Source organism: Schistocerca cancellata, chromosome 9 (assembly GCF_023864275.1).
Source record: "Schistocerca cancellata isolate TAMUIC-IGC-003103 chromosome 9, iqSchCanc2.1, whole genome shotgun sequence".
In the NCBI taxonomy this organism is placed as follows: Eukaryota; Metazoa; Arthropoda; class Insecta; order Orthoptera; family Acrididae; genus Schistocerca; species Schistocerca cancellata.
This window is the reverse complement of record NC_064634.1, coordinates 63,936,938-63,961,027: the sequence shown is the minus strand read 5'-3', so window position 1 is coordinate 63,961,027 and position 24,090 is coordinate 63,936,938. Positions and strand designations below refer to the sequence as shown.

Here is a 24,090-nt window from a genome sequence, read left to right as displayed (position 1 = left end):
CCGGAAAGGTAACTGACTTCCAGTTTCTGACAAAACATTATTATAAATGTAAATCAGTGAACCAAGGAGAACACACCTGTGCTACTGAAATTTTCAGTCCATCCGGAGATGAAACGGGTGATTGTTATTCCAAGTTTGTAAGGGTGGGGGCTCAAAAGCATACAACAGTGTAGCGGTAACTCGACCTTATGGTGATGAGACTATCACAAAACTGGAATGTGTGGATCATGTCAGAAGAGGATGGGCACCAGCCTGAGGAAGTTGACAGTAAGTCTGAGAAACAAGAATCTTTCTTTACTGTAAAACAACAAGGGGTACACTGGCAGACAAAATTATTGATTAATTACAACAATACTATTGGGTGGTTATCAGGAATAACTCTGATGATTTGTTCAAAATGTGGCAGGCATTATGGACTATGTTCTTCCACAACATGTCAACAGATGGCAATCAAATTCATCCACTTTGCCCTCCTGGGCTGTATTCATGCAACACTCAATACTCAAACACTTCATACAGCTAAAAACATTCCATCCCAGCAGCAGTCATGGAAGTCATAAAGCCCATTTACAAAGAACTGGCGTGTCCTGACTTGTTGAAGAAGCGTCTACATACACAATCTCAGAATCCAAATGTTCAAAATCTCATAGGGACTCGCACACCAACAAATATTTTAGTTGGGAGAAAGACACTAAAAGGGGTTGGGGAGGTTCTTTGATGCTGTTATTGCTATGGATAATTGCAAACACTGATAGGCTGGAAGTGATACAGCACGTGGGAATTATTCCTGGAGTAAACTTTAAAGGAATGGACAAGGTTAGCATCAATAAAACAAAGTATGCAACAGAAATGGCCACTGAGGAGTCCAGATGGAGTAAAGAATGAGATTCAATAGGATGATCTATAGGATGATACACAGCACGGTGTAGGGTGCTTCTGAGTGAGTAAAAATAAAAATAGAACATATACTAAGGAAGTTTTAGTCATTTCGAATTTTAGAAGCTGTTTCTGCAACTTTACAATTTCTGTTGAATTACTCCCTAAATCTTTGGAACCACTTGGAGTAGAATATTCACATTTTCAGGGAATTGCAACATAGATGTACTAAGTCTACTGAACTAAAATAAAAACACAATGTTGAGTATAATAAAATTGTTTTGGAGAAAGTACAAAAAATTATACAGAACATAGATAAAACTTTGCACTTGCCAAAACACTGGCTGAAATGCAATGATTTTAATTCAGTACACCAGTAATATAATGTGTTATGTTCTGTTAAAGTTTCATATCCACTGCCACTTTGGTTTCTGAAATACAGGGAAGCCGGGTATTGTCAATACATGATGTTCCAACTCCCTTTACATAGTCAACCAACCTTTTTGTTTAATAATCTCAGTATTTTGTTTTGTACAGACTTAAAATATCACAATTTTTGTAATTTACAATCTTCACTGCTTTACATAAAGTAAATCCCCTGTTTGTCACATGAAAATGAGATAACAAATGTAAAACAGTTTAAATGACTCTATATAATGAATGATTACTGTGTACATGAAAGCTTTCAACAAATTGTAAAATAGTAAGAATAAACATAAAAGTGGAGCAGATTAAGAATTGTATGAAAAAGATCAAATATTTATAGCAGTAAAAATTTTTTGTACAAGAACTTGACATCGACCAATTCAATGAAGAATTTTGAATAACTTGGCACAATCTGTTAAAAATGTACAAGTATAACAAATTTAAGTGAAAGAATAAAATTTAGAAAAAGAAAAATTTATTGATAGTTAAAAGATTATAAATAGGATGACAACTGCGACTGCATGACTCATTCATGCAGAATGAGACACCTGCATTTGTTTTGAGTGGATTAGAAATTAGTATGTGGTGAGTGTGGTTCTGAATAGCTAGGACAGACTTTTCACGCCAATCAGATTGTTGCTGGGAAACTCCTGAGTGTGGTTTTCCAAACAGTTGAAGAATTAAAGTGAGGGATGCTGAATGGAATGCATTTATGAGTACAAATTTTAAGCCAGCAGTCACAGCCAGGGGGCAGTCCTTTAGAAATACTGCAGGACAGGATGTACCTGTGTGTAAATGAGATGATGTATTTTCAATTCAGAAAGTTGAATGGGGTTACTATTGTTAAGACATGCTCTGGTATGCCATTACCAGTGGCAAAGATGCTTAATGAGATAGTGCAGGTAGAATTTGCCCCACATAGCTTAGCAAGCAGGCACAGGCATGTCTTAACTGTGGTGTCACCACCAGACACCACACTTGCTACGTGGTAGCCTTTAAATCGGCCGCGGTCTGTTAGTACACGTCGGACCCGCGTGTCGCCACTATCAGTGATTGCAGACTGAGCGCCGCCACACGGCAGGTCTAGAGAGTCTTCCTAGCACTCGCCCCAGTTGTACAGCCAACTTTGCTAGCAATGGTTCACTGACAAATTACGCTCTCATTTGCCGAGACGATAGTTAGCATAGCCTTCAGCTACGTCATTTGCTACGACCTAGCAAGGTGCCATTACCAGTTACTATTGATGCTGTAAAACACGTACCGTCAAGAGCGATGTTCACCAATTACGGATTAAAGTTAAGTATTCCAGCAGCTACATACGTTCTTTGCTACTATAAATTCCTTGTCCTGTTCCAGACCTCACACCAGCCTGCGTGAGCTTAAACGTGTGCCTTTCGGCTTCCTGTCATAGTGGATTGGCTTTCTTGCCAGTCCACAACATTAACTTGAAAAGTGATGAGCCAAGAATGATTGAGGTGGATTTCCCATTGAGTCACATTTACCAACATTTAATGCACACAGTACAGCATGTAAACATAGCTACATCATTTTCTAAGCTTCAATAACTGTTCTTAGTATTAAAAATTTGTAAAATATTTACATATTGGTTTAGTAACAAAAAGTTAATGTTAGCATAATGTTCCATTAGACATTATTTATTTTTAATAAATAGGGTTTGATGTATTTTTGATAAGCACTTGAGTGTGGTTTTTATGATTTTTTTAAAAAATTTATGTTGGCCAAATTGGTTCAAAGTCTTAAAAATATTGTAATGTAATGCAAGTCACTAGGAAGATGCAGCATGGTATGAGCTGGACAACAGCAGCAGCCAACAGGTAAACTGAAAGAAATATGGGGGCAAGGTATCGTAAATTGACTTTTTGGGGGGAAATGTGAGAGAGGGTGGACTGTGAAAAGAGAAGCACTGGTATTGGAGATTTGGTAGAGAAAGGAGTCCTGATTCCAGGACATGATTTAGTAACACTTGTGTGTTTGAATTTTGAGTGGCAACTGGTTGTATAGTGGAAGCTTTGTGACTTTGATTATTTCATGATTTCATTGACTTAGAATTTTTCAGTGATACTGACACCTAATGATAAGTCATGACACTAACACAACTAATAAGACAAAATCCTGCAGCACATGGCCTGAACATCATTCCCATAAAGTTGGGTACCCATATAGTAAATAGTTTTCCGTCTACATTGACTCAAGTAACAAAAATTTAATTATTACCCTCCACCATGTATTAGCTAAAATATCTTATATTCTTGCATGTTATGAGTTAACCTCCTAGCTTAGTAATGGCACAAAATGGATAAGTCCCCCCCCCCCTCAATTGTATGTCTGTTACAAGTTTTACTGTTTTTTTTTTTTTAATTTTTTTTTACCAGGGTCTATATTAAATTAATCAAGCACAGTGTCAATTCACAAATGTTGAATTGAGAAGGTGTGATTGCATGTAACTTATCATATGCTATATTTTACATTACAACATATGAAATGTACCTGAAGGTTCAAAGATGCTTTTAAAGCTAGAAGATACTTCAATCTAGCTCCTTTATCAGTAAGAGGACATGATGTAAAGCTATTTAGTACTGCACCCTATTACAGGTTAGTGGTAGATGGTGTTGGTGGCAGAACCATTGTTGGTTTCTACTCTCCACAACCATTTAGTTGTTGCAATAGGCGTAGCTGAGTGATCAGCAAAGATGGAGTGCAAGCATTTATTTGATCTGTGCATTTTTAATCAACAACAAAAATGCTACAGAATCCATGTATCAATCTGATTAATCTAAAGAGAGAATCTTTCAAGGCATTTCAGCTCCTGTTTGAAGAACAATGGCACAAAATGGATAAGTCCCCCCCCCCCCCCCCAAATTGTATGTCTGTTACAAGTTTTAATGAGATGCAGTGTCAGTTGCACAAACATTATGATGAAAACCGACAATATGTACAACAGTTTCAAGAAAAAGCAATACGTACAACAGTTTCAAGAAAACATTATCATTTTTGTTTTCATAAGACATCAACTGAATTTGAATGCAGAAAATATGGCAGAGCTTTATGTGGTATGCAGAAACTAATGCGTGGACAATGTTCATAAAGATGTAACTATGTTTCTTCCTTGTGTATAGGGCCTCAAATTATTCATCAAAGGCTGCACACATTTCTCTCGAGGCATGCTGTGGCAATGAGATCTTTGTATTAGCTGTAGTCTTCTCTATAGCACTGATTTAAAAACAAAGCAATTAATTCCCCTGTGTCAATTTCAACATCCATTACACAGAATAATGTGTTGCAGTGGTAAGAGAATGGACTAATACTTGGGAAGACAGCAGTTCAAATCCTCATCCATTCATCCAGATTTAGGTTGGTCACAATTTCCCTTAATGGTTTAACATGAATGCCGGAATGGCTCAGCTCAAAGGGAATGAGTGATTTCCTTCGTGATCCTTCCACAATCCGAACTTGTGCTCTGTTTCTAAAGACCTCATCATCAATAGGACATTAAATTCTAATCTTCCATCCTTCTTCAATGTCCATTTTCCCTCAATATAAGCATTCATTCCATAAAGAACACAAGTAGAAGCACAGGGTCTAGTTTGACAACAGCTCATGTTTGGTTTTTGTTGCAGTGTGTGAACACCATTTCTGCCTCACATAGGCCAACTAAACATTTAAGACTGTACTGGTGGAGAACTGCATGAGTATCACTTGCATAAATTAGAACAGCAAGTAACAACTGGCAATTTCAATAACAGTGTAGGGGGTCATTTATTTTGGCAGGAGTGATGTACACTGGGTGTCACCTAATTCCCAGACCTAATCCTAAAAAACATACATCCTGCAGGATTCTGGAACAATTTCGAAGGCATTCTGCCCTGAGTATGGACTGCATGAGAAAAGTTTTTGTACATGCGAAGTCATTAAACCGAAAAGCCATTGCGACTGTTGGCAGAGATGATGTTATTGTACAACACCAGAGCAGAATTTGAGACAGAAATTGTGAATATTCCATTGCGTCACACACAGTCTAAGTAGTTCTGCATTTGCTTACAGTACTTTCCTATAGTCAACAACACCTTCAGTAAACAATTTGAGTGTTGTCAGAATGCAATGACAAAGTGAAATAGTAAGCAGTGCTGTTCTGCACATCCTGTACTGTATTCATCAATCTCCAACTGATCGTATTTCAGTTATGAAAAGACAATGTGTCAGAATGTCAAACACATTTCAGAAATATAAGATGATAGTTTATCTATTGTTTGCAAGATGTCATGGGTGAAGACAAAAAGCTGTGTTTAACTTGATTTTTGCTGAACCTGTGCTTATTCTCTGAGAGAAGCTTCAATTCATCACAGAAAATTGGTTATGTTTGAGCTTAGAACATGCTCTAGTATACTCTAACACGTGAGTGTTATGGATATTGGTCTGTAATTTTGTCAAACAGTTCTCTTACACTTTTTATGAATGGGACTAGTGCTCTTTTCTAGTTGCAGTGCATTATTCCCAGGACTCAATGAACATTGTGGAAATTATATTGAAAAATAAATTATAAGAGATTGATTTTCTGAGTACCCTTTATTTGATTTGCCATTAAAATAAATAGTGCTACTCCAGTGTCTGTGTGCATTAAGAAATAATAATAATAATAATAATAATAATAATAATGCCTCACTTTTGAAATCATGCAAGATGAACATGCACATATGCCTTCACATGGCACACTTTTAGCACTCCCAACTGTCCTTGAAATGTTCAGTAACTACTAACAATTAATAGTTAGTGGTTGTTAACTATAGTTTGATCTCTGTCCCATTTGTGACTTTCTGTTTTCAGTTTTGATGAAAACGTAGTTTGAGACACTGAAATAAGACTGCATATGTTATAGGTGAAAGACAAAACTAAAGTGACATGCCATATTAACAAAATTAAAACATTTTTGTTCAGTCAGCCTTGTCTAACATGCATATAAAACAATGCTAAATACCTACGTTTCACTTCCTGTTGTGAAACCTTGTTACATTCACTGACAGGAGTTGATTCAGCATCAACTATATCTGTCTCTTCTTGAGCTACATAATTCTGTATGTCTACTGTGACAGATGATGAGATCTATAACAAAATAAGGTCAAATTATTACAACACCCTGAGAACTACTTAAGCACAGAATATTACTGATTAAGTTCATACCAACTGGTCTCCAAACTGACGGCTTTCCACATCTCACAAGAAATCAATGAGAACAAAGAATGTTAATTAACATTTGTGCTCAGATACCTTGTGCTTAGATGCACTGAATTCTACAAAATCATAGACAAAGATTGAATTCCAGAACACAGAAAACAGAATGAATGAAGAGCATGTCTCACCACATGGAATGGAGTGGAGCAGTGTACAGCATATAAAGAGACCATGTCAAATTTAACAAGTACAAAGTATGTACCAAAAGTTCAATTACACGGTTAAAAATATAGTGATTGTGGTGAGAAGACGAACAATAGTTGATAGATAGATAGATAGATAGAGAGAGAGAGAGAGAGAGAGAGAGAGAGAGAGAGAGAGAGAGAGAGAGAGAGTTGAAACAGAAGGTAGCATCTAATATTTAACAATGTGCAACAAGATCATTAGAGATAAAGAAAATAGGCATCAATATAATTTGGAGTAATTTACTACCACAATTCCACACTTAGCTTCAATGTATCCATGCTGAAAAGATATCTGGTGTCCAGCTTCAAACTTCACATAGGCAACTGTTTAAAAGGTTAGGGATTATAACAACAGGGGTTATACATGGACAAGGAAAAAAAAATTTCCAGATTTCCCGGTTAAAAATACACTTTCTTCCAGATGAAAACACACTTTTTCAGTGTTATTAAGTGAGCGTATATTTTCCCTCGGAAGTGTAAAGCTTATTAATCCTTTGAATGGTTATGTTTTTATACATGGGCTTATAATTTCTCGGTGCTTTAGAAAACGGAACTCAAGGAAGAAAACTCCTCGTGGAAAGATTTTTGATGTGCAGAAACATGTACACTGCATATTTTCGTATTACGAAAGTATAAATTCGAATTCCACCAAACACTGCATGTTACTTTCCGAACCATTGTACTCAAGATTACAATATGCTTTTGTAAGCCAGTCTTAGCTCATGTCACATGATCCCGCCAGCCGATGACAGCGGATATTCAGACCACAGAACACGTGATGTAGTCAGGCAATAGCAACATCACTGTTAAGTACGCAGATACACAAACAGGAAAAGTTAATGTTTTAAATCAATACACATAGTGTTGTTACAAGAAAGGCAAAGCTTTCACATGTAATGTTGATATTTTTGTGCGTGTTACACATTAGGATATATCACACAAATGTGCCAGTAAAATTTTTAGCTGAGTCCAGTCACTTGTCCTCACAAATAAATTAGCTACCGCAGAGGACAGAGAGCTTCCCGTAGCACTACATCAATTTGCTCATATTAATGACATGAATGTCTGATCTTCTGGGCTCGCAATACTTCTAAATGGCTCGTTATCAAATGCTCTGTGAATTAAGAAATTCATCATACATTCTCGCACATGGTTCAACTTGCGTAAGAGAACATTTACTTTGAAAGTAACACTTTTCAAACCACCATTCGCAATATTTTCCCGTTACCTGTTAGAAATAGGTTTGTTTCAGTAGTCGGCAGAGAGCGCCAGATAGCAAGTGCCACTGCACTTTGGCAGCTGCTATGATGCAGGAAGTCCATATTTTGGTACGTGTAAAACATTAGAAGATCTTACATTATGTCATAAAAGAAATAAGACATCAGAGGATACTCCAAGAGCATCGGAATTTCGTGAACCATACTAAAATGGCTCATTTAAAGTGCATACTTAAACAGCACATTTGTATTTCCAGATTACCTATGAAGTAGACCTCGACCTGATATTAAGCTTTTCAGCGTGGGTTTCGGGATGTAAATGTTCTTGGAGTACCAATTTTGTATTAACTCGTTTTTTATTCTTTATTATGGCATAATGCCATAAGTGCTAGAAGATGAAAACGTGCATTTGAAATGCAGCGAGCAGTTGAAATTAGCCAACAGTGTGGAACTAAACACTTTGTTTCAAACACATTAACTACCTCAGTGTAAAACATTAATAAAAACCAAATTTCTTTAGCAAACCAACAAAAATAACTTCCTTGCTCTACAAGGCGATTAATGCAGGGCTGTCAGAAAAGTGGAAATAAAATAAAATCTGAAACTAATAACGTATATTAGCCTCCCGTAATTATGTAAATGTATTTTAGTTCACTTGATAGCACCCGGCCACAGAAATCCATATTGTTTTCATTTGACATGAGAGCAGTAAACGAAGAGGAAACAGCAAAATCACTAAATGTAAACACGGGTCATGTGGAGACTACACACTTCCCCACTATAACTCAGACTGCTCTGTGCATCAGCCTCGGATCTACGATATTTCCGAACCAGGGCAATACTAAGATAGTGGAGCCATCCGCTCCCTCCCTCCCTAGAGCGGTTGAGAGATGACATCAAAAATTTAAAAAAAAATTGAATTTTCAAAAATATGTTCATTTTGTAGCGCACATCTTCTGAAGAGTCTGATACATAAAACATATATGTTCAAGGATATGTAAGACATGTTATTTGGTCTTAAGTGAGCCAGAGTGCAGTGCCACCCCTCTTCACACAGCATTCTTCTATTGCACGTCACTGTATTTCGTTCAGTGGAATTGAAATGTGCATATTTTGTACTGGACACCATAAAACTATATTCAGGACAGTGGAAATTAAAATGTCCCCCATGGTGCCTCTCCTGCTCCCCGTCGCCCGGTTTGACATCCTGTCTCCCCCCTCCCCTTTTTTAATTATTATTATTATTTTTTTAAAGCCTCGCAATTGATACTGGATGGGATTATTTGTAATCGGGAGAACCAGAACTCTTCAGAAAATTTGCACTCTTTATTGCCTGTTAGCTAATAACTTTCTGTTTTGAGTGACATAAAATTAAATATAGGATACATAAAACCAGTAAAGACAAGAGACAAGCAATACAGTACACATTTCTTCAATCCTTAACTCCTAGGATTGTTTTCTCTCTAATCTTGCTACAGCTTTACATGGCATGCTTTCCTTTCTGTGCAAGAGTCTATTACCTCATCAAAGTTCATCAAACATTTTGCTACATGAAAAATTGAAATATCGTTGTCTAATACTGCGTAAGCTGTTAATACAAATAGTACCCAAGACTGGTGGGGTTTCTCGATCTGATTATGTCTAGACTGGTGGGGTTTCTCGATCTGATTATGTCTATTTTGTCACTGTCTGTTAGATAAAACAGGTCTTTCGAACACTGCAAAAATTGTAACACACACCAAATAAACAAGACTGTTTTGGCACAAATGGTCATTTTTATAACATGACAGAATATAATTCATGAAGACCAGCATAAAATGCCTATTACACCTACTACAAGCAAAAAAGCTTTATGTTAGAAAATTGTTTCACATTTCATTCAAATGCTCCAGTTTCTCAAGCTTGAGATCGAAAAGTAGTAGCACGAGATTTTTATATAAATTTGGAATCGCTGTATTCTTCCTTAATTTGTGTGATGTCCCCATTTTTTCTCCTTCCACATTCTAACAAACAATCTTGCCATGACTAATTCTGGAACTATTCCTGCCTTTGTCAAAACTTATTCGCCAGTTAACTTCACTAACCGTGGGAGAATCACTGGTTTAGTTATCCCTGATTTTCTCCGGTTAGGCATTGTTATGTTCGTGCAAACCATTTTCCGTGCTACTTCCAGAATAGAACCTAAGCGGCTGCTAGACGGGGACTGTACAACTGGCCCTTACTAGTGTAGCGATCTGGCCAAAAATTTTCTGACAAAATTTCATTTTTCTGGATACACTGAGAAGATAATACGTAATCTTTCTTACTTGTTATTCCTGTTAGTCATTTATTTCCACTCTGGTAGTCAGAATCTATGGAGTTTTGAAGTAATTATAACACTGCTGATCATTTGCAAACCCAAACAACAACATAATTAGACAGCGATTGGCGTTCACTCATTTGGCTTTACTCCGCTCAGCTCGTATAGCCCCGTCCCCTTTTGCCTGCAGGAAAGTTTATTTCTAGATGTGACGAGGATTCCCCTGACAGAAACATCACATACACTATGCACGCATTCAAAAAAATCAACTTATGATATTATTTATTTATTTATTTTTACGTACTTAATCTAACGTAAACTAACTTACGCTAAGGACAACACATATACCCATGTCCGAGGAAGGGTTCGAACCTCCGATGGGAGGAGCCACGCAAACCGTGACAAGTCGCCTTTGACCGCATGGCTATCCCACGCGGCTTATGATTCATTCAGAAATCAACTTACAGAGTGTGTTCAAAAACCAACAGGGATGCACATCAAAATCACATGAGTAATCGATAGACCAACATGCGCTGGATGCTAGGCGCTTTGTGAAACAAGGTTTTTTCTCCTCAAGAATATGAATTTAGCCCCCCCCCCCAATCACTCATATATTGAGGCCCACTGTGCATGCGTGAATCTGGCAGCTTGGGCACAGCAGTAAAATTTCTGGTTAAAAATACACATTCTCCTGGGTGAAAACATACTTTTTCCCTGTTAACTAACAGTATATTTTCTCTCGGAACTGTATAACTTATGTCCTTTGCTTACCTCAGCTCAGTATAGCCGATAGATACACATAAAACAGAACCGAAAATTTACATTCCTAGCATTCGGAACAAATGTTCCTTCATCAGGGAGGAGAGAGGGGAAAGAAAGGGAAGAAGGGAAAGGACATTCAGTTACTCACAACCCAGGCTATGAAGCAACAGGGAAAGGAAAATAGGGAGGGTAGCAAGGATGGAGGCATGGTTGTCAGAGGGAAGCTTCCCTCTGACAACCATGCCTCCATCCTTGCTACCCTCCCTATTTTCCTTTCCCTGTTGCTTCATAGCCTGGGTTGTGAGTAACTGAATGTCCTTTCCCTTCTTCCCTTTCTTTCCCCTCTCTCCTCCCTGATGAAGGAACATTTGTTCCAAATGCTAGGAATGTAAATTTTCGGTTCTGTTTTATGTGTATCTATCGGCTGTACTGAGCTGAGGTAAGTACTGGCCAGCCCCTCTATCTCTCTGTTAGTATTTGTTTCACATCTTTATATGAGATTTTCCATTAATCGTTTATAAGTCCTTTGAACGGTTATGGTTTTATACACGGGAGTAGAATTTCCTGGTGCTTTAGAAAACTAAACATAGGGGAAAAATGCATTTTGGGAAGATCTTTTATGTCCAGCAACATGTATGCTGCATATTTTCGTATTACGAAAGTATAAATTTGAATTCCACCAAACACCGCATGTTACTTTTCGAAGCATTGAAATCGAGATTGCAATGCACTTTTGTAAGCCAGTAATAGCTCATGTCACGTGATCTCGCCAGCTGATTACAGCGGGTACTCAGAGTTTAGGACACGTGGTGTAGTCAGCCAATAGCAACATCACTGTTAAGTAGCGTGAACGCACAAACAGAAAAAGTTAATGGTTTAAATTATTATACATAGTTTTGCTACATGAAATGCAAAGCTTTCACATATAATATTGATCTGTAAGACTGATACGCTGCAAGAGAAGCTAAGCTTTCACATACAATGTTGGTCTTTTATGCGCGTATTACAATTGCCCGTAAAATGTTTAATAACGACATAAATGTCTGATCTTCTGGGCTCGAAATTCATCTAAATGGCTCGTCATTGAAGAGTTTATTTTTAAATGAGAGTCAAACACTCTGTGATTTAAGAAATTCATAGTACATTATCACACATAGCTCCGTTGTAACTGCCAGAATGGTACTATGATGGTAACGCTTTTCAAACAACCATTCGGAATATTTTTCCGCGACCTGTTAGAAATAAGTTCGTTTCCGCAGTTGCCAGAGAGCGCCAGATGACATTTGTTACCGATCTTGTACAGCTATGATGTCATAGGGAGCCCGTATGTTCGAACATGTAAAACAATAAAAGATCGTACATTATGTCATAAAAGAAACAAGACATCAGAGGATAGTCCAAGAGCATCGGAAATTTGTGACCCATATTAAAATGTGCACATCTAAAGTGCACATTCGTATATCCATATTCCCAGTTAAGCAGGCCATGACCTGATATTAAGATTTTCAATGTGGTTTTCGGAACGTAAATTTTCTTGGAGTACCAGTACTGTATTATCTCATGTTTGGTTCTTTATTATGGCATAATGCCATTCGTGCTAGAAGTCGAAAATGTGCACTTGAAATGCAACGAACAGTGTGTGGAATTAAACACTTCGTTTCAAATATATTGTCTGCCTCAGCTAGAAGTTGAAAACGTGCACTTGAAATGCAACGAACAGTGTGTGGAATTAAACACTTCGTTTCAAATATATTGTCTGCCTCAGCGGAAAAGGTTAATAAAAGAAAGTTTCTTTAGCAAATCGACAAAAATAACTTCATTGTTCTGCAAGGCAATTAATCCTTGACTGTCAGAAGGGTGGAAATCAGAAATCTGTTTTGTTTTCATTTGACGTGAGAGCAGTAAACCAAGAGGAAACAGCAAAATCACTAAATGTAAACACGGGTCACGTTGAGACTACCCACTTCCCCACTGTAACTCAGACTGCTCTGCGCAACAGCCCCGGATCTACGATATTTCCGAACCGATGCAATTACCTGCCATTCCCTCGAGCGTTTGAGATAGAACATCAAAAATTTTATAAAAAAAATCGAGTTTTCAAAAATATGTTCATTTTGTGGCGCACATCTTTCTGAAGAGTCTGATGCATAAAAAATATATGTTTGAGGAAATGTGAGACATGTTATTTGGTCGTAAGTGTGCCAAAGGGCAGTGCCTCTCCTCCTCATGCAGCATTCTCCTAACGCACGTCGCTGTACTTCGCTCTGTGGAATTGAAACGTGTACATTTTGTAATGGATGCCATCAAACCATATTCAGGACAGTGGAAATTAAAATGTCCTGTGGTGCCTCTCCTGCTTACAATCGGCCCGTTTGACGTCCTGTCCCTCTTTTTTTTTTTTAAAAAAAAAAGAACTCTTCAGAAAATTTGCACTCTTTATTCCCTATCAGCTAACAACTTGCTGCTTTGTGAGACATAAAATTAAATATAGAATACATAAATCCAGTAAAGACATGAGACAAGCAAGACAATACACATTTCTTCAATCCTTAGCTCCTAGAATTTTTTTCTCTCTAATCTTGCTACACCTTTACATGGCGTGCTTTCCTTTCTGCGAACGAATCTATTACCTCATCAAAGTTCGTCAAACGTTTTGCTACATGAAAAGTCGAAATGTCGTTGTATAATACTGAAAAAGCTGTTAATGCAAACAGGACCCAAGACTGGTGTGGTTTCCTGATCTGATTATGTTTATTTTGTCACTGTCCGCTAGATAAAACAAAAAAGGCCTTTCTAATACTGCAACAATTGTAATACCCACCAAATAAACGAGACTGTTTTGGCACAAACGGTCTTTTTGTAACGACAGAATATAAGTCACAATGTAACAATATCAAATGCCTATTAGGCCTACTACAAGCAAAAAGCCTTACGTTAGGAAATAGTTTCACACTTCATTCATACCTTCCAGTTTCTCAAGAATGGGATCGAAAAGTAGTAGTACGAAAATTTCATACAAACTTGGAATCGTCATATTGTTCCATAATTTGTGTGATGTCCCCATTTCTTCTCCTTCTTCGTTATAACAAACAGTCTTGTTATCACTAATTCTGTAACTATTCCTGCCAATGTCAAAGCTTATTCGCAGGTTAACTCCACTAACTCTGCCAGAATCACTAGTTTAGTTATCCCACGATTATTTCCGGTTAGGCGTTGCTACATGTTCGTACAACGCGTTTTCCGCGCTTCTTCCAGAATAGAATTTAAAGCGGCTGCTAGACGGGGCTGTACATCTGGCCCTTACTAGCATAGCAATCTGGCCAAAAATTTTCTGTAAAAATTTCATTTTCTTGGATACACCGAGAAGGTAACACGTAATCTTTCTTACCTGTTATTCATTTATTTCCACTCCTGTAGTCTGACTCTATGGATTTCACTATTAATTATAACAACGCTCATCATTCGCAAACTCAATCAACCACACAATCAGACAGCAGTTGGCATTCATCCGTTCAGCTTGTATGGCCCCTTTTGTCTGTAGGAAAGTTTGTTTCTACATGCGACGAGTATTCCCATGACAGAGACATCATGTACACTATGAACGCATTCACAAATCAACTTGCAATTCATTCAGAAATCAATTTAGAATGTGTTCAAAAATGTTCAAAAACTGACAGGGATGGGTTTCAAAGTCATATGAATAATTGATAGACTAACGTGCGCTGGATGCTAGTCGCTTTGTAAAACAAGGTTTTTTCGCTCAAGAGTAGGAATTTGCCCCCCACCCCCTCCTAGACTGGGCCTTCTACGCATGCAAGAATCTGACAGCTTGGGCGCTCCAGTAAAATGTTTCCCGGTAGTATCTAGCTGCTCGCTGCGACTGCTTACACAGCCAACAGCCACATTTCTGTAGCTAGAAGAGGGAGAAGGTACTACTCATACACCACTCAACTGTGCATGCGCATGAGCCCGCCCGTAACTGCTAAAACGAATCTAGTGTAAACAGCTGTGACGTCACACTCATTGGAGGCAATTTGTTGTTATGAAGCACTGCATAGTCTTCCTAAAGCCTTTGACACATTTTGTGTTGGCAAACGCTTGTATGGGCAATGTGTTTTGTTGTTGCATATAGCATATAGCACATTTCCATTGCAATTTATGTCCCCCCCCCCCCTCCCCCCCCCCCTCCTCGTTCACATTTTATTGTTGCAGTATTATGCTGCAGTAGCGGGTTGCTGTAATATCCTTTGTTAGAGTCTCTATTCTTAACAGTCAAAATTACAAAAATTTAACTCAAAACTAAAACAACGAAAAATTCCCAGAATTCTGCAAAATTCCCAGGTTTTTCCCGATTTTCTCAAGGATGAAAAAATTCCCGGGTTTTTCGTGGATCTCCCAGGTGTCTCAGGTCGTATACACACTGAACAACAGCCTCATAACACATGCACTCCTGTATGAAGTTTGTTGTGAAGAATCACGCACAATCTGCATATAATAACAGCATTCATAAATATAACACCAGGGGGAAAAAATTTTACCCCCAATCAACAACTTAACTTTACTCTAGCACAAAAAGGAGCACACTAACTGTAAGCAGTCACAGAAATATCTGACTACTTGCATCGTAAACTGAAGTTTCTTACAGACTACGAAAACTGTTTTGAATACAAACTGAAATCCTTTCTGCTTCAGAACTTCTACTATACAGGTGAATTTATGAATAGCTTATATGTGACTGCAAATGAGTTACAGTTGTAACTGTGGAAACAGCTCGATATATTGTCCAGAAGTGCCTGTTTTCAGTTGACAGCATTTCAAGTGATAACCTAACATTCTTCCAGTACAAGAGCTGCAATTATCAAAGAATTAATCACCACTACCAGCACTGAACCAAAGACCAGATCAGGGCTGCAAGTTATACTGTGCTTACTTACAGCAGCACTATCCGAAAGACATAATGTGGTCATTACTGGTGCATCTTCCAACTCGCTACCAGTGTCTAGCATTCTCCGCAAAACAAGATTTCAACATGGGCTCAGTCCACTGCTCTTACTTTCTCATCAAATTTTTTACCATGCTCATATATACGTGGACGAGGAAAAAAAATTCCCGGATTTTTCCCGGTTAAAAATACACTTTCTCCCGGATGAAAACACACTTTTTCCGTGTTAAATAACACTATACTCTTCCTCGGAACTGTAACACTTATCAATTCTTTCAATGGTTGTGGTTTTATATACTGGCGTAGAATTTCCCTGCGCTTTAGAAAACTCAGGGGAAAAAAACACATTTTGAAATTTGTTTGATGTGCAGCAACATGCACACAGCATATTTTCGTATTACGAAAGTATAAATTCGAATTTGAAATCAAGGCTGCAATGCGCTTTTTTAAGCCAGTCGCAGCTCATGTCAAGCGATCTCGCCAGCCGATGACAGAGGATATTCAGAGCATAGGACACGTGATGTAGTCAGCCAATAGCAACATCACTGTTAAGTAGCGCGAACACACAAATAGCAAAAGGTAATGGTTTAACTTAATATAGATAGTGTTGCCTCTGCCTGGCACTTAAGTGTGAATTGCAGAGTAACCATGTAGATGTATAATATTGGTCTGTAAGATTAATAAGCTGCAAGAGAAGCTAAGCTTTCACACGTAATGTTGATATTTTTTGTGCGTGTTACGCTTTAGGATACATCAAGCAAATGTGCCACTAAAATTTTTAACAATGGCATAAATGTCTGATCTTCTGGGCTCGAAAATATTCTAAATGGTCCTCCTCAAAGATTTGATTTTTGAACGAGAGTCAAACGCTCTGTGATTTAAGTAATTCATCGGACATTCGTGCACAGCGTTCATCTTGCGTAAAAGGAAATTTACTTTGAAAGTAACGCTTTTCAAACAACCATTCGGAATATTTTCCTGCGACCTGTTAGAAATAGATTCGCTTCAGCAGTTGCCAGAGCGTCGCCGTGCTTGGGCAGCTACGATGGCGTAGGAAGCCTGTATGTTCGTATGTCTAAAACATTAAAACATCTTACATTATGTCATAAAAGAAACAAGACATTAGAGGATACTCCAAGAGCATGAGAATTTTGTGGGCCATACTGAAATGCATAATCCGGCTTAAAGTGCACATTCGTATGTCCAGATTCAGATGTAAATTTTCTTGGAGTACCAGTACTGTATTATCTCATGTTTGGTTCTTTATTATGGCATAATGCAATATGTGCTAGAAGATGAAAACGTCAACTTGAAATACAGCAAACAGTTGAAACTAGCCAATATTGTGGAATTAAACTTTTCGTTTCAAATAAATTGACTGCCTCAGCCGAAAAGATTAATAAAAGTCGAATTTCTTAAAAAAAAAAAAAAAAAACTTCATTGTTCTGCAAGTCGATTAACGTTTGACTGTCAGAAAGGCGTAAACAAAATAAAATCTGAAACTAACAACATATTTTGATGATGGTGATGAGGTCCCATACTCCCAGGAGCGTAGGGGACGATGTGGGAGACCCTTCAATAATTTTAATTCACCTGATAGGTCCTGGCCACAGAAATCCGTTTTGTTTTCATTTGACATGAAAGCAACAAACGAAGAGGAAACAGCAAAACCACTTAACATAAACACGGGCCACGTGGAGACTACCGCCTCCCCACTACAACTCAAGACTGCTCCGTGCATCAGCTCCGGATCTAAATTATTTCCGAACCACGGCGATATTAGATAGTGGCGCTCCCACTCCCTCGAGCGTTTGAGGTAGGATGACAAAAATTTAAAAAATCGACTTTTCAAAAATATCTTCATTTTGTAGCTCACATCTTTCTGAAGAGTCTGATACATAAAACATATATGTTCGAGGGAATGTAAGACATGTTATTTGGTCTTAAGTGTGCCGAAGTGCAGTGCCACGCCTCTTCAAACAGCATTCTTCCATCGCACGATTCTGTATTTTTCTCTGTGGAATTAAAATGTGTAATTGTAATGAGTGCCATCAAACTATATTCAGGCCAGTGGAAATTAAAATCTCCTGTGGTGCCTCTCCTGCTCCCAGTCAGCCGGTTTGACAGCCTGCCCCTCTTTAAAAAAAAATCTTGCAATTAACAGCGAATGGGATTAATTATAATCGGGAGAACAAGGACTCTTCAGAAAATTTGCACTTTTTACTGCCTATTATCTAATAGCTTGCTGTTTTGTGAGACACAAAATTAAATATAGGATACATAAAACGAGTAAAGACAAGAGACAAGCAAGACAGTATACATTTCTTCAATCCTTAAGTCCTAACTTTCTTCTCTCTCTAATCTTGCCACAGCTTTATGTGGCGTACTTTCCTTTCTGGAAAAGAAGCTATTACCTCATCAAAGTTCGTGAAAGTTTTGCTACATGAAAAAACGAAATGTCGTTCTCTAATACTAGAAAACTGTTAATACAAATAGTACCCAAGACTGGTGTGGTTTTCTGATCTGATTACGTGTATTTTGTCACTGTCTGCTAGATAAAATGAAATAAGCCCGCCTAATATTGCAACAACTGTTACACACACCAAATAAACGAGACCGTTTCGCCACAAATCGTCATTTTTATAACACGACAGAATATAATCCATGAAGTACCATTATCATATGCCTATTAGACCTACAAAGTTTTCTAATGTGTGTGAAATCTTATGGGACTTAACTGCTAAGGTCACCAGTGCCTAAGCTTACACACTACTTAACCTAAATTATCTTAAGGACAAACACACACACCCATGCCTGTGGGAGGACTCAAACCTCCGTTGGGACCAGCCGCACAGTCATTGACTGCATCGCCTTAGACCGCTCGGCTAATCCAGCGCGGCGGGCCTACTAAACACAAAAAGTTTTATGTTAGGAAATAGTTTCACGTTTCATTCATACTCTCTAGCTTCTGAAGCATGATATCGAAGAGTAGTAGTATGAAATTTTTATATAAATTTGGAATTGTCATAATCTTCCGAAATTTGTGTGAGTCCTCGTTTCTTATCCTTCCTCTGTCTAACAAACAATCTTAGCCGGGGACTGTATAACTGGCCCTTAGTAGTGTAGCGGTCTGGCCAAAAATTTTCTGTCAAAATTTCATTCTCTTGGATACACAGAGAAGACAATACGTATTCCTGTTAGTCATTTATTTCTAAGCTGGTAGTCTGAATCTATGGATTTCGCTAGTAATTATAACAACGCTGATCATTTGCAAACACAGTCAACCACATAAACAGCGACTGGCATTCACCCGTTCGGCTTTACTCCGCTCAGATTGTATAGACCTGTCCGCTTTTGTCTGCAGGTAAGTTTACTTCTGGATGCGATGGGGATTCCCCTGCCAGAGACATCACATACACTATGCACGCATTCAAAAATCAATTTATGATTCATTCAGAAATCAACTTGCAATTTGTTCAAAAACCAACAGGGATGTGTTCAAAATCATATGAGTAATTGATAGACCAATGTACGCTGGGTGCTAAGCGCTTTGTGAAACAAGGTCTTTTTCCTCAATAATATGAATTGCCCCCCCCCCCCCCCCCCCTTGAAATGCCCAACGCAGATACCCCGGTTTGCCCCCGGCCCATAGTTCCGGACCTGTTGCGCATACGTGAATCTGACGGCTTAGGCGCACCAGTGAAATTTTTCCGGATATCATCTGGCTGCATGCTGCTTTTGCTTATACAGCTAACTGCCACACTTCTGTAGCCAGAAGCGGGAGAAGCTACTACCACAGTTTATGTTAGACTGTGGTACTACTCATACACGACTAAAGTGCACACACCCATAAGCTCGCTCGCAACCACTCAAACGAATATAATGTAAAAAGTTGTGACGTCAGCTCATCGGAGGCAATTTGTTGTTATGAAGCATTGCATAGTCTTCCTAAAGCCTTTGACAGATTTTGCTGTTTGCAGGCGCTTGTATGAGCATTGTGTTTTGTTGTTGTATATGGTGCATTTCCTTTGCAAACTTAAGCTTTATTTTCGTTTTTTCTCTTGTTCTTGTTTTATTGCTGCAATATTATTCTGGAGTAGCGAGGTACAGTAATATTCTTTGTTAGAGTACTGGTTCTTACCATTAGGTTACAAAAATTTAACTGAAAACTAAAACAATGAAAAATTCCCGGGTTTTTCCTGGTTTTCTCCTGGATGAAAAAATTCCCGGGTTTTTCCCAGATCTCCCGGTTGTCCCGGGTCGTATACACCCTGTCATAGACCTCATGGCTTCTTAGGACATATGGATGTGGCATTTCCTTTCCACACACATAACTCTAGTTTTAGTCAAGCCTATACTATTTAACCATCACTCAACATACATTCAGCAGAATTTTCTGTGATTTCACTTTAAGTTCCATGATCTCAGTGCTACTGGATCATTCTTTCAATCCAATATAAATGTTGTTGCAGTGCAGGGTATTCATAAACCCTGGAGTTGCAATCCGATCCCTTCTATCTTCAGTCGACGTGTGGTGTTCATCAACTTTATCGATCAGCCTGTTCACTACTTTTTTATGAGTATATCCCTGCCCATATTTAAAAAGGTCTGTGATACACATTAGATTCTGGGTTCAAATTCTTCACCGTATCTAGTACTTCCAGGAAGGGTAGCTGTATATTTTTCCCTATTTGTAAGCTAATGTAATTGTCTGCACAGATACTGCTTACGTGTTTGGATCTGTTCCACACTACAACTCCTCATGATGAAAGTGTTTTCAACACACCTTTACAGCACTGTATGCTTCTGGGTCATCTTCTGGGTCATCAAGGCCAGTTTCTGCTTTTCTAAAATTGTAAACCGCCAGACTTGGTGGACGTTCCACAGTTATTCATTGTTACATCAATAATTCCAAAATCACACTTTGTAAACAAGAAAATTACTTCATAACTGAGCATTGTGACACTTGGTCTGGCAAAGGTCACAACACTACAATTAGCAGCCATGTCTCCTTCTACTGCACATGTGTCACAGCGTAATTGGTATCGGTACATCATTCTTGTACACAGCTGTCACTGTTTCATGGACCTAGGAGGTTCTGGAGCTTGTGGACATGAGTGTATTTTATAAGAAACACAAACAGCCAGGATTAAATTTAGATTAAAATTTGGAGAGACACACAACACACTCAGTACATACCAAACAAATTAACCAGCTTTACATTTGTGATGCAAATATTCTCAACTTATTGGTGACTGGAATTTTGAGAGAGAGATGGAGGCATCAACTAGTATAGATGGCTACAGCAGATATAAAAAACTAACCTCACATCCACAGTAAGAACAGCAGTCTACGATCTAAAAACTGATCCTAACCTTATAGCTCTACCTGCGGACAAATGCTCCACCACTGTTGTTTTGAACCATAAGGATAACCTGGCAGAAGGACTCCCCCAGGTATCAGATACATCCACCTACAAACCCTGCCACTGTGACCCCATTACAGAAATCCAGCAGGACTCCTCAAATCCTCAGGCCCATCCCAGAACCACTCCCCAGAGTCCATCTCTCTGCTCACCCCTACCACTCCCCGCACTCCTACCTTCTACTTGCTTCCTAAAATCCATAAACCCAAACACCCAGGATGTTCCATGGTGGCCGGTTACTGTGCCCCCACTGAGAGAATTTCCACTTTTGTAAACCAACACCTTCAACCTATTACCCATAATATACCCTACTATATAAAAGATACCAACCATTTCCTCCACTGACTCGCCACAGTTCCTGTCCACTTCTCCTTCGAAGGGGTTACCTGCAAACAAATTCTGGTACAGCTATGGACACCCACATTGCACCATCCTCTGGTACAGCTATGGGCACCCGCATGGCACCATCCTATGCCAACCTGTTCATGGGCCATGAGCCATCTAGAGGAATTCTTCCCAAGCATCCAGAATCCTAAACCCCTCACCTGGTTCACATTCACTGATGACATCTTTGCAATCCAGATCGAGGGTGAGAACACCCTCTCTACATTCCTCCAGAACCTCAACAACTTCTCCCCCATTTGCTTCACCTTTTCCTACTCCACCCAACAAGCCACCTTCCTATATTTTGACCTCCACCTCAAAGACGGCTACATCAGTACCTCCACCCATATGAAACCTACTAACCACCAGCAATACCTCCATTTCGACAGCTGCCACCCGTTCCATGCCAAGAAGTCCCTTCCATACAGCTTAGCTATAAGTGGTCGTCGCATGTGCAGTGACGAGTGGTCCCTCTTGAAATATATTGAGGGACTCCTTGAAGCCTTTACAGACCATAATTATCCGTCCAACCTTGTACAAAAACAAATCTCCTGTGCCTTATCTTTCCAGTCTCCCACCACCTCCCAAAGTCCCACCGTCTGGCCACAGAGGACCTTTCCCCTTGTAGCTCAGTACCACCCAGGACAGGAGCAACCCTCATTTCGACTACCACATGTTGTGCCCTGAAATGAGAAATGTCCTGCCCACTACCCTTCCCAACTCTCCCACAGCGGTATTCCACCGTCCACCAAGCCTACACAATATACTCTTCCATCCCTGCATATCCCCTGCTCCCAACCCCTTACCTCATGGCTCATACCCCTTTAATAGACCTAGATGCGAGACCTGTCCCATACATCCTCCCACCACCACCTACTCCAGTCCGGTCACAAACCTCACCTATACCATTAAAGGCAGGGCTACCTATGAAACCAGTCGTGATCTACAAGCTAAGCTGCAACCACTGTGCTGCATTCTATGTGGGCATGACAAAAAACAAGCTGTCTGTCCGCATGAATGGCCACTGACAAACTGTGCCTAAGAAACAAGTGGACCACCCTGGTGATGAAGATGCTGCCAAACATGACATCCTTCATTTCAATGACTGCTTCACAGCCTGTGCCATATGGATCCTTCCCACCAACACCAGCTTTTCTGAATTGAGCAGGTAAGAACTTTCCCTGCAATATATCCTACCTTTCTGTAACCCTCCTGGCTCCTTCCCTGTTCCCATTCCAGCACTACACAGCTGTCATTCCACCATCACACTGAGACATTTTACTTCTCTCCTTTCCCACTACCCTGCCCCCCCCCCCCCCCCTACCACCCACCGTCTAACCTCCTGACTGCACGTAGCTGCCCTACCCTCTGTCCACCTCATCCCTGCATGCTCCCCAGCAGCACGTCACTGTCCACCACCCCTACTGTCGGGAAATGAAGACTCCTACGCCATCTGTTGGTGTTCTGTTAAGTCTGTACATTGTGCTGCCCTCTGCAGCGGATATATTTCAATGGTAACTGTAAAATGGACGTTTGAGAATAAAGGTGTGTGTGTGAGCAGAAGTTTTACTGTGTCCTTGATTTCACTAGTGTGTAGCAACATTTTGGTGCCGAAACCCGGGAGAACATGAAGAGATTGAGTGCTACTACACATTAAAGAGGACTCGACGCCGGCGGAGAAGGTTTTGAGCGACTTCAATCTCAAAATCCGGTCATGTCACGCCACGTTCAGCTCACACAGATAAGTTGCGGCATTGCTCTGAAACTGTAGCAAAGGACACTTTTGGGCGATTGATTTGTATGTGATGTTACTTGGTGCATGTTTGTTGGTGGCAGAGCAATAGAGGTCAGTTGGCGTATTATTTGCAAGGCACAAATGGGACTTGCTAAAGTATTGGTAGACTGCAGCGCCATCTGTTAGCAGCAGCGACCACTACTAAAGGTCGCGGAAGTTGAAAATTGCATGGTCGCGTCATCTGTTGAGAACTACAAACACCACTAGGGGGCTGCTAACGGTTCACACTCCAGGACAGCGCCATCCCTCAGCGATAGCATCCCACTGACGGGGTGTCTTGACCTTGAACGCACTCTCGCGACAGAAAGTAAAACCACCAACTCACCATGGCAGAAGCAGTAGCTACGAACTTGGGGAGGCTGCGCCGGAAGCGGACGACCTTGCGATCGAATGCGACGCGTTTCGTCAGCCAAATAAATGCCTTCGATGGTTCTACAGCTGCAGAAGAAGTAGAACACTTCCACGAACGCCTTCAGGAAACAGTAGAAGAGTTGACCCGACTCAACGATACAATACAGGACTTGCTGGATGA

The 24,090-nt window shown here is 39.6% G+C and overlaps 1 protein-coding gene across 2 annotated transcripts in view; it reads right to left on the bottom strand.

Moving 5' to 3' along the window:
• Positions 1–24,090, bottom strand: part of LOC126100510 (X-linked retinitis pigmentosa GTPase regulator-like) — a 313,988-nt gene that overhangs the window by 45,893 nt on the left and 244,005 nt on the right. For both annotated transcript variants that reach the window (XM_049911120.1, XM_049911121.1), the window contains one exon: positions 6,300–6,420. In XM_049911120.1, coding sequence (XP_049767077.1) covers positions 6,300–6,420 — 121 coding nt within the window. The remainder of the gene's footprint in view (positions 1–6,299; positions 6,421–24,090) is intronic.